This window comes from Tiliqua scincoides, chromosome 1, assembly GCF_035046505.1.
Source record: "Tiliqua scincoides isolate rTilSci1 chromosome 1, rTilSci1.hap2, whole genome shotgun sequence".
Lineage (NCBI taxonomy): Eukaryota > Metazoa > Chordata > Lepidosauria > Squamata > Scincidae > Tiliqua > Tiliqua scincoides.
The window spans coordinates 72174351-72185790 of NC_089821.1; the positions used below are offsets into that span (position 1 = coordinate 72174351).

The 11440-nt window shown below is 45.4% G+C and overlaps 1 protein-coding gene across 1 annotated transcript; it reads left to right on the plus strand.

Moving 5' to 3' along the window:
• The first annotated feature begins 116 nt into the window (after window positions 1-116).
• Window positions 117-11203, plus strand: RNF25 (ring finger protein 25). The gene is made up of 10 exons (XM_066633051.1): window positions 117-190; window positions 1953-2027; window positions 2917-3019; window positions 3097-3164; window positions 4172-4241; window positions 4351-4422; window positions 6159-6299; window positions 7701-7790; window positions 8376-8510; window positions 8896-11203. Exons 1-10 carry the CDS (start codon window positions 138-140, stop codon window positions 9625-9627), a joined length of 1539 nt encoding a protein of 512 aa, XP_066489148.1. The 5' UTR covers window positions 117-137; the 3' UTR covers window positions 9628-11203.
• Window positions 11204-11440: the final 237 nt, after the last annotated feature.

Sequence of the window (11440 nt, forward strand, 5' to 3'; positions counted from 1 at the left end):
GGAGAAGAATTCCGGGCAGTCGGTTGCTCAGTGAATGGCGCATGCGCCAAGCAACGGCGTCGCCCCAACTGTTGCTAAGCAACGCCCTGCCCCGGAAGAGGCCTTGGGTGAAGCGGTTCCGCATCGGGGCAGGCAAAATGGAGGCGGCTGGCTGCGCTGGGGAGCAGGAGGGAGTGGCGATGGCGGAGTGGTCAGTGAGTGGGCTGCGGGGGGGCCCAAAGGGGGCCCCATGGGTGCCTGCCCCCCTCCTGTCTCACCAGCAGCCAGGGGAACGCCCACTGGGCGGGGCTTCGGTGGCTGGCGGAGCCAAGTCTGGGTGGGAGAGTCGGCTTCAGAGGGCAGAGTCGGCACGGGAGCCCAGGTCCGCCCAGCAGTAGATCTGGGCTCCAAGTCCAAGCTGGAGCCCACGTCTACCCACCCAGGCCCCAAGGCCACGAGCTCAACTGGGAGCCCAGGTCTACCTGCCTGGAAGAGGCAGCTCCAGAGGGCACAGTCAGAATGGGAGCCCAGGTCTACCCAGCCAATGGCCCCAAGGCCATGAGCCCACACAGGAGCCCAGGTCTACCCGCCTGGTTGACCTGGGCTCTGGAGTACTCCTGGTCTCCCCCAAACACAAACACTGGATCCCCCCTGGCATGTTGCCTGACAGAAGAGCATGGCCAGCTGGTGCAGTGGTAGATTTACTGACTTTATAGTCTTTGATTTGGATTCTACTCTTCCCTTTGCCTCCATTTTTCTTCCTCCTCCTGGTCACCCTCTCCACAGAGTTTTCTGGTCACCCTCTCCACAGAGTTTTCTTGCCAGAGCTGCACCTGCTGACTTGCAGATTTACCATCTCATGTTGCTGTTCCTGGTGAAGCCCCCATTCTGCCCCTTTCCTCCTCCTCCTCCACACTGTGTCTCTCCATCTCAGTGCGGGCTGTGGTATGCAAGCCTTGATTCTTGAGCCACAAAGTCCAAAGAGAGACTAACTTCAAGCATGGTTATCTGCTGCTACCCAGCAGTGTGAGAATCTCCTGTGAGGACCATTCTGGGATGTAGTCAAAGAGAAATGTATGTTGCTTCTATTAATTGTGACACACCTGGCTACAATTATTCATGCAGCACAGTAATAATTTGAAGTTGGGGCTACTGTAATGCATTGAATATTTAAAAGTGCCTGAACTCTTCAGTTGCTTCAATATGCCAAGGCAATATTGTTTCAAACAGATCAAACGGAACATGCAACTCCCTTTCTGTGTGATCTCTTTTAGTTACCTATTCATTTCTTGGCTCAGTTCAAAATTCTCACCTTCAAAATCCTAACTGTTTTGGTAAAGATTGCCTTTTCCCATTTGTGCCCTCCCATATTCTCTGTTCAACATTTGAGCTCTTGCTCCCTCTGCCTGTAGAGGTTTGGCAAAGGGGTATGAGACCGTAGGAGGATCTACTTGGTTGTGACACCAATGCTTTGAAATGCCTTTCCTAGCGAGGCCTATGTGGCCTTATTTTGGTATACCTTCTAGTACCAGATGAAAAACTGCCTTCTTGAAAGGGCCTTTGAGGAATGATTTTTTTGTTGTGCTGTATTTCTTTAATACCATATGTCCCATCTGTTAGTGATTTTGAATTTGCTAAAAAAAATAAAGAAGCAGTGTAGAAACTTCTTAAACTAATATAAGTCAATTGTAGAATGCCAATTTAAGTATTCTCTTCGAACTGTTCTGTTCTTCAGCTAAGAAAATAACATGCATTACAAAATATTTTGTAGCAGAACTATATCTATATTCACTGAAAATCATGCAGTAGTCTATTACAATCTGTTTGTTGTCCTTTTAAGTTCTGTTTACATAAAAACTACTATGATGAGCTTACCTGTCACAGTGAGATCAGGCCCTAAAAGTATCTGCACTGCCCAGATAGGAATGACTCAAGAGAAGAAGCCTTGCTTAACATAATTTCTTTCTCTTCAGGTCTCTGCCTTCAGAGGTGGAAGTCTTGGAATCCATCTACTTGGATGAGCTACAGGTGTCTAAAGGAAATGGCAGGTATTGGTAGCATTGCCAGATGTGTTGCTGATTCTTAAACGTAAAATGTTGATAATTCCTATAATCTTACAAATGTTGTTATGGAGCTTTTCCTAGTGTAGAGACCTCTAAATGATCCCTTACCTTCCTTATACAGTATTCTATCTTTGACTCACACGTGGCCTGCACAAACTCAGAACGCCTTGCAGCCCATGGCAAATGAGTTATTTATCCACTTTATCCTGAAGACCAGTTTGGTCACTGCCCAATCCTAACATCAGTGAACACCAGTGCAGCGGCTGCTGTGCCGGCACTACATGTCATAAAAGCACCATAAAGTGCTTTTTAACACCTGGAGAGTAAGCAGGAAGGCCTGCACTATCCCTCCAGCACTGAATACAGAGGAACGGCAGCCAGCACCAGTGAGCACGGTGCTGAACAGTGCAGTGGTGGGGGGAAAGTGGCGGGAGGGTGGAGGGGTGTTTTGGGGCATGCGGAGGGGGTGGTTCAGGCCTGGGAGGGCATAGGGATGACAGAGGAGGCCTCTACCATTTCCTAACCTCCATCCTGGGCCTGAAAGTCCTACATGGAGCGTCTTAGACTTGTGCCAGTGATTTAGCTGGTGCAGATCTAAGTAGCCCCGTTGGGCAGGCTAGAGCTCAACACAGCCTAAGGTAACAAATGTTATTTTACCTCCAGCCTGCCTAATTTCAGTGCTGGATACAGGGTAGTAGGCCATGCGGCCCTCCTGCACCAGTGCGGGTTAGGATTGGGCTGGCTATCTCCTCAGCCCAAGAGAAGAAAGCACACATCTTTTATCCTTTTCTCCGTATCATTTCTCCTCTCATTAGTGCTCTTCATCTCACTTAACTGGCAAATGACCCTTACCTGAGCTATTCTTCAATCTTAGGTCTGTGCCCTGGGAAATTTCCATCACTCTGCACCCAGCAACCGCAGAGGACCAGGACTCACAATATGTCTGCTTCACTCTTGTGCTGTCTGTTCCCCTTCAGGTAAGACCCTTCTTCCCATGTGCAGTCATGAAGTATCACTATCCTCATCATATAGACCTTGCTTTGTTTCCCCCTAGTATCCAAATGAAGTGCCAAAGATAGCCATCCGGAATCCTCGAGGGTTGTCCGATGAACAGATCCAGAAGTGAGTATAGGCTAATAAACTAGACCTTACAGGAGTAAGGTAATTCATGTTCCACTACTTTTAGGGGAAATGTGGTTCCTGCTGTTGTCTTTTTGCCCCATCATTTTATGTGGGATGTGCATTATGTAGCTCTTTTTCTTTACTGTCATGCTGCAAAGTGATGGGCAAAGCTGTTGCTGTGATTTGCTGTAGGAGGGGAGGATAGAATGGAAGCTGCATTGCAAGATTGCAAGTTGTAGTCTTATATGTGCATTTGGGTTAACTATGATTTTTGTGCATAAAGTTGGAGAGATAAGAATTGAAAGAGGCATTTTCAGATTAAGTTATTTATATTTACAAGCCAAAAGATGTGGTGTCCAGAGCACACAAAAATTTACTGTGTTGGTCCCAGCCTCTGTATGCTTTCAGATCAAGACTCGGATGCATTGTACTCTTACTTCCCGCACCATTGTAGGGCCTCTGAGACACTGGAGAATCCCAGGCTGCTATTGGTATTGGTTAAATGGGGTGGGGGGGAGAATTGCACCATCACTTTGGACTGATTTGATCCACCAAACCACTATTACAGGGTCACTCATCCCATGGCTGCAGTGGCCTAGCAATGCAGGGTCCTTCTCATCTTTTCTGCTTGTACTGTAGCAGTAGGGCCTAGCTATGTTGTACGTTATACTAGGAAGTTGATACCACTTTCTTTTAACTTGTTCAGAAGTAGTTATTCTGGATATGAGATAACTGGCTAGTGGCTGGGGACTGTTAAATGACTTGCTTTAGCATTCAGTTGGTTTTAGTATTGGGTACTTCTAGAATCCATAGACTACCAGAGTGGGAAGATATCTTAGAGGTCATCTAGTCCAACCCCCTACTCAGTCAAGGTCATTACAGCATCCCTTATAGATAACCATCCAGCCTGTGTTTGAAAAAAAAACTAAAGTGAGGGAGAGCCTACAACTGTAGGTGTTACCTCTCTCTGGATATCCAACTTTTCCTTTTCTTTTTTTCCATTTTAGGATTTCCCAGACACTACAGAATGTTGCTGAGGCTCTGCTGGGAACAGCTGTTCTATACGAGTTAATAGAAGTAAGAGAACAGAAAGGAGAGGGATGCATCTGGGTGGCTGTGTGTGTGCAATAGCCATGAAGTGGTTTCGGTATGTAAAATGACACACTTGTTCTCCTCTTCTTCACAGAAAGGAAAAGAAATCCTCACAGACAACAACATTCCTCATGGACAGTGTGTGATTTGCCTCTATGACTTCCAGGTAAGGACTTGCTTGTTTGGCCCTCTGTTTTGGGAACCAGAGGAACTGGGAGCACTGATATAAGGAAGTAGATGATGGTGAGCCTTACTCTGAGAGGAGAAAGACAGTGTGGAAATCAGTTCACTTCTGTAGGGGGTAACTTTGCTGATACTTTGCTGCTGCACAGCAAGTATGTCAGATTCAGCAATATCAAAAGGTCGCACTATTGTTATGAGGAACATTACTAGGCTTAATCTCCTGGGGGCTGGGGATAAGAATAGGCCCTCAGTTTGGCTGTACTTGTCTTAAAAGGCACCTGAACAGCCACCAGGTAAATGGGACTCCTTAGCCTGGGAAGGCAGCTCATCTGAGAGAAGGAAAACTCTGATCCCAAACCTCCACTGCCTTGTGGCTACATCCAGTTATGGAAAAGGCTCCAGGAGTCAACCTCGAGGCAAAATCCGGAGCCGGAGTCCCTGAGGCAGTTCATGGCTGAACACAGTCATGTTCTGGCAACTCCTGCGACGCCTCTGGAACCAACTGTATTGGCCTCTGCCTTTCCATTGGACCATTTCAGCGATGTGGAGAGGGGGGATTTGCTGCATGGGAAACAGTCTATCCTCCATATCTACTTTACCCAGGCTTCACGCACTGGAGAGGACACTCTGTTCCAGAACCACCATTCAGAGTGCGATACCATAGTCTTCCGAGACTGAAGGATGCCAACAACTAGGCTTAACACAATGTAATGACCGGATTGACATAATACAGAATCTGCCCAACATATTTTATTAGCATATTTCAGGCTAAGTTAATACATTCTGTTTTGCATCCTTCGTTTTCAGTGCAGCTCCATGTATCACTAGAAATACCTATGTCAAGGGAACCCAAATTCTGCATTTGTTAGAAACCTTGTCATTTGAAACATATTTGCCCAGAAAACTTGTGATAGTTGCAAAGTTTGAATCTTGTTGAACTGAGTAATTGAAAAGATTGTCATGGCAATAATGGCTGGCATTAGCAAAGAGCCAACGAGACCCAGAAACAACAACAAGAAGGTGCAGTCACAAGCAGATATGTTATTTGCACTACTGGGGGGATTCCTGAACCGTGGATACTTGAAACTGCGGATACTGGATACAGGGGGAGAGACACCTGTATAATACTTCCAAGTATTCAAACCACTTCACTTACGTTATTGCAGTAACCTTTAGATCAACCGGATCCAGCATGGGGAACAAGCTACCTCTTCCCAGCACATTTCCATTCCATGCCACAGCCTCTTATCTTGCCAGCCAATCTTTTTAGAAAGTCGTGACAGGCAGCAGAAGTGGCTGCCTGGCAAATGTTTCTGAGCAGATCAGCTGGCAAGATAAGAAGCTATGGTATGGTAAGAGTTCTTTTCTGAATGCAGCTGTCTACAGTTTGGAAACTGCTGCTTCAAATAGACCCTGTAAGGTCAGCTAGTATCATTGGCTTGAATCCAAGTGCCCTTTGCCCATGTATGCTGTTCTGGAGGCCTTCTAACCTTGGGAGCAGCTTTTCAGGGCAGAGGGGAGCAAGATACTGTAGCAAGAGAAGAGAAGAAAGCCCTTATGCATGTATAGAATGCTGAAATGTTCAGATCTTGGGCTTTAATGTTCTGATTCTAATGTGGAACTGAGGCTTTGCGATGGGGCTTGGTGCAATGTATGCTGCAAATGCACAATACTGGATATATGCATTCATAGGACTTTATTGTGCCTTCTGCTGAGCAGGAGAATGAAGCTTTCACTAAGACTTCTTGCTACCACTACTTCCACTCACATTGCCTTGCCAGTTATACAGAGCATATGGAGAAGGAGATCCGGGCACAGAGGAAGGAGAGAGAGCAGTCTTTGGAATCTTTGCCTAAAAAGGTAATGGGCCATAACTTCCTCTTACCTTTCGCCTGTATGTTTCCCCAGGAGTGGTCTTTGAATCTAGAATAATATTTTCAGCTTATTTGGATTTGCTCAATTAAGCCATTTCTGCCCAACATTGCATATATGCAACAGGGATCAAATGTGTACACCTGTGGGCTGGGCAGAAACGAGTTCATGGCACTGTGAACAAGGTTTTTCAAACTCTGGGTTGGAACAGTTTTCTCTTGCCCAGTGCTTTTCATGTTCATTTGCCAGTTCTTTGCCGAATGGGTTTGAGCAATATATTTTGTTTAAGAGCATTGGGAGATAGGGCTTTGGGATTCTAGCCACTTCTTCTCTAGTTGCTAAAACATCAGGATTCTGTAGTTAGAGCTGATTTGTCACACAAGCGTAGATGGACAAAGAGTGTGTACATGGTCTTCTTAAAGAACACATTCGCCGGTATTCTTGATGGGAAAGATTATGAATGGCCGTTACACAAACAAACAGAAGCCTAGTTTCTGTTTCTTTTCTATTTGCCAGCTACAGAAAAGGTTTTTAGAACAATAGTTGTATAGCTAATGATGGTTTTCCAGTGTGAAGCAACCTTTGCACTAGGTGTGATGTGAATTCTTGTAGGAAGGAGGCTTTACTCTACAATAAACATTGCTCCCAGAAGGCCTGGGTGATAAGCTCAGCTGTCCCAGGATCCCTGCAGTAAAATTGAGTATTGGGAGAACTGTTCCTTTGCTGACAGCTGTGGGTTTGAATGCTACAACCCTCCCACACACACACCCCAGTGAAGGGCAATTAATCAAGCTGTCCCATTTCCAACATGTGTCCAACTCCCACCTTTGTGCAAGGTGATTGAGCTGGTAGTGGAGTTTCAGTTCAGAGGGATACTTCAAGGACCACCTTCCTCCATATATTCCTGCGCATCCCCTGAGGTCATCAGAGAGGGCCCTTCTGAGGATACTGCCACCATCTAAAGCCAGGAGAATGTTGGCAAGGTGTAGGGCCTTCTCAGTTGTGGCACCGTGCCCCTGGAACTAGCTGTCAGAACATCTCAGAGCAGCATCTTCAATATATGGTTTCTGGTGAGGTTTAAAAACCTATTTATTTCAGCTGACCTTTGAGGAGGGAGGTTCTCCCGAGGGACCCCTAATTTTTAATTTTCAATTTCTATGCTGCTGTAAGTTTTATCTGCTCTTTTATTGTTATTGTTTTATTGTTTATGGTTTTAATGGTTTTTTAATCTTAATGTTTTTTGCTGTTTTAATGTGATGTATTTTGTTGTAAATCACTTTGGGCATCAGAAAAGCAGTATAAAAATCTTTTAAATAAATAAAGCAGACCACTGTCAAAATATTCCATATCTAGGTCCTGCCTAAGACTTGTCTACCCTTCTTTGCATAGGAATTTGAAGTGCCATGTCCTGTCTGCAGGGAGCCTCTGGTGTATGACCTTGCAACCCTGCAAGCAGCAGCACCACCACAACAGCCAATGGTAAAGAGACACATAGAAGGGACCTTTCACTTGTCACCCTCTTCTCAAGGATGCACCAGCCAGACATCCTTTAGTTTCAGTTATCTTTTCTTTGCTTATATCAGTTGTCAGATGCGTTAGGCACCTGCTGTGCTCTAATAATATAAGCTATGCTACTTCCAAATTGCACACCTGGTGCTCTGTGCTCCTGTGGGTGGGTGGCAGGAAGAGCTAAAACACTTGGCTTTCACTTCTGCACTAACCAACCCATAACAGATTAATAAAAACAGATACACATTATGTGGTGAAACTGAGTGGGAAACAGTTCCCTGCCACAAGAGCAGGGGCACTCTTCTTTCCTCTTAGAAAGGTTGAGATGGAAGGGGCTTAGAAGTCGCCCAGCCTAGCGCTTTGCACAGTGCAGACAGTATCTTTGACCACTTGCGCACTACCATAACTACAGAAATTCTAAATCCCCTGCCCTGGCGCAAACCTACCAGCATCTAGTATACTTCACTTGTAAGGCGGATCAAGTCACATGGATTTAGGGCAGAAAGCTTTCCTCTTGCAAGCTGCCTGAACACATGGCATGAATCTTCCCCTCAGGAGGTGTACCAACCTGATGCGCAGACACTTCAGCACAGAGAGCAACTGCGCTTGATCTTTCAGAGGCAGCAGGAGAAAGGAGGCATCATTGACCCCGAGGCAGAGAGAAATCGCTACTTCATCAGTCTGCAAAAGGTTAGTGGGGTCAGCAAGGATACCAAATGGAGATCACGAAGAGTAGTGCTAGGAAAAGAATGAAGAAATGAAGTATATTTCCAAGATAAAAGCTGCCAGTCACTTTACTTGGTGACAAGTCCTGTCCTTTAGCACAGGAGATGGCTTTGACATTGCATACTAGGCGGTTTCCCAGAGTGTTTTAGAAAAGACTCAATACAAGGAAATTAACAGGTTGATCATGGTTGCTGGTGGTATTTGCTGTGGGGAAGGGTTTATTTGTGAAATACAGGCTTGGAGGCACCATTGTTTTCATTCCTTCTGTGAGAAAGTTTATGTCCATAAACTGGAAATCAAACTGTCATCTTTCATGTATGTTTTGTTCTTCATCTTGGCCCCTCTTTAGCCCCCAGGTGCCACTGAGGATGAACATGTAGTCATCTCCGAAAATGTCATGGATGGTGAGAAGGAGCTGGACCCATCAGCAGGTTCTGAACATACTCAGGGAACTGCAAAGGCCACTCCAGTGGGGAATGAGCCTGATGGGAGACCATCTGTTCCTTTGCATTTCCATAGCAAGAGAGAGAGGACTCGAGGGGAGAAGCCATCTTTTCGAGGTCCAGGCCAGCAACTGCACTACAAGCCACCAGAGACACCAACAGAAACTCGCTGTCTCCTCCCTGTTGAGGGAGAATCTAGATCCTTCAGTAGGAGACCCAACTGGAGGAAGGAGAGAGGGCAATGGAGCGGTGGGAGGTACAACCAAGGCTTCCCAAAATCTTGTAGCAGAGAGCAGGTGAACTCATTCAGGGACAAAAAAGAGCTGTGTGCCAGGAGTATCCCGCCAGCCAAGGAGGGAACATACTTGAGACACGAAAAACATGGTGTGGGGAAATGGACTGCAGAGGAGGAAACTCAAGTCCAAGACACAGAGGAAGATAATGTGGAGGTTAGCCACAATGAGCTCAGGGGCCCAGCCAAGGTGCAGAGTCATTCTGGGATGCAGGATTTCAGGCACTGGGAAAAATCCAAGGGCAGAGAACGTGGATCTTATCCTAGAATGCCAAGGAGCCGAGGATGGTACAGACCCAACACTAGGAGAGGACCTCCACGCCAAGAGACTGAGAACAGCTCTTAGTAGGAAGGATTTGAAGCTGGAGGGGATTTTCTAGGGACGAACATTGAGAATTATGTTGTGCTGTCCATCATCAGCCTCTGAATTATCTTGGAATTCCCCTCTGGCTTGCATGGTTTATATTGTGTGGAGTAGTATGAGGTGTGTAAGGAATATATTGTATCCTGTGATCAGAATGCTGCCTGAGGACTGTGGTGAAGGACCATAATAGACAATAAATGCCAGTGGCAATTGGTAAATGAATGGTATCTTCTAGCAACTTGGCATTGTTTTAGGGTTGTATTCAGCAGATTAAATCCCTTAATGAACAGGGCACATTTGAAAAATACGCTAGACATTAAGGGAGACTTTCCTGTTTACTGTCCAGAACAGACAGCAACAGGAGTTGCTACATTTCTAGGCTTCAGGGTCCCTGGTGCTAGACAGGGTGTCTGTGAAAAGGGTGAACTTGACACAGTATCTGCTTGCCAACCCTTTAGGATCCAGTGCTGATATCTGTGTTGTAAAACAGAAGCACCTTTGTTCAGTCCCAGAACTATATGCCGTATGCTGGGAAGTGGTTCTGCTACTGGCTTCTCATAATGGGTTGAACCTCATTGATGGTTAACATTGATCGGTGCCTACTGAATTTGGTCATTCTAAGTGGCCAACTGTCTTAACAGGGAAAGCAAGTGCTTTTTCACCTTGTATCTGGGATAGTTGGATTTTAGAACAGAATTTTTATATCAAGCCTTTCAGCTGCCAACATGTAGAAAGAAGCTGCAGAGAAAAGACTGAGGCCCTTTTCTTTGCTTGTCATCACCAGTATGACAGATACTGCAGTCAAGAGATTACTACTGGGTATGAATTGGTTTCTGGCCTCTGGCCATGTTTGAGATCCTGTTATCTTTGGGGTAATTTGGTGAGACAGGAACGTTTTGCTGTATGGCCAGCACTCACCACCACTATCGCCATATGCTCTCTCACACTAAGTATATTAAAATTATTTTGTTCCCTTCCATGGGAGTGGGAAGAAATACTCTGGTATCAAGTCATTCTGAGTCTACATTGTCCCTGTCACCATTTCTAATTTGGTGACTTACTGAACTCGGAGGGCCTGTCTGTAGCTGCTTTGTATACATGGGCAGTGTGCAAAAATGTGAAGCAAACGTCTTGTCCAGTTTTGACTTACCAGTTTTGACTTACCAGTTTTGACACACTTTTATGGAATGCAAATAATCAGAATCTGGTCTTGGGGTGTGTGAGGTCCTTTGGCTATTGAATTCCTAAATCAGTAAGGTACACTGATTTCCCCCCTCCCCCCTGAACTGAGGTTTTGCCATTTGACCTAAATTTTCTTTTTCTACTAGTCCTAGTACAATTATAGTAGAAATGCAAAGAAAGACAGAGCACAGTGGCCAAAATGAACTTACAAATTGGAAATGTATTTATTTTTACCACTTTATTCTGATAGGATGTTATGACCAATTTGTCATAGTGTACACAAATAGGCCACTTCAAGCTGGTCTCCATACAAAAGGGTTGAAGTGAGATTAGCCCATGTCAGAACTGAGCTGCAGAACATGAATATTAAAAACAAACTGAGTAATCCAACCGATTGGTTTCTTTTGTGAGTAAACCACATAGCCGATACTGCTGTCTTGTATCTTGCCAATCAATTCCACAATATTGGACTTTTCTGGACTATACTCAGCAGCTAAGCTATGGCTAATTTAGGCAGCTTAACTTCCATATAGGTATCTGTGTTATAGCCCCATCCTATACCTGGCTGGGTGCAGCGGCACCAAAATGACTACCGCTCTGTCTTGCACGCCCC

Excerpts from the sequence above, each read along its gene's own strand:
- RNF25 (XM_066633051.1), top strand. The coding sequence starts at position 138 with ATGGAGGCGGCTGGCTGCGCTGGGGAGCAGGAGGGAGTGGCGATGGCG. Across the intron at positions 191-1,952 it reads GGAGTGGCGATGGCGGAGTG|GTCTCTGCCTTCAGAGGTGG; the intron begins GTCAGTGAGTGG and ends CTTTCTCTTCAG. Across the intron at positions 7,791-8,375 it reads CACCACCACAACAGCCAATG|GAGGTGTACCAACCTGATGC; the intron begins GTAAAGAGACAC and ends TCTTCCCCTCAG.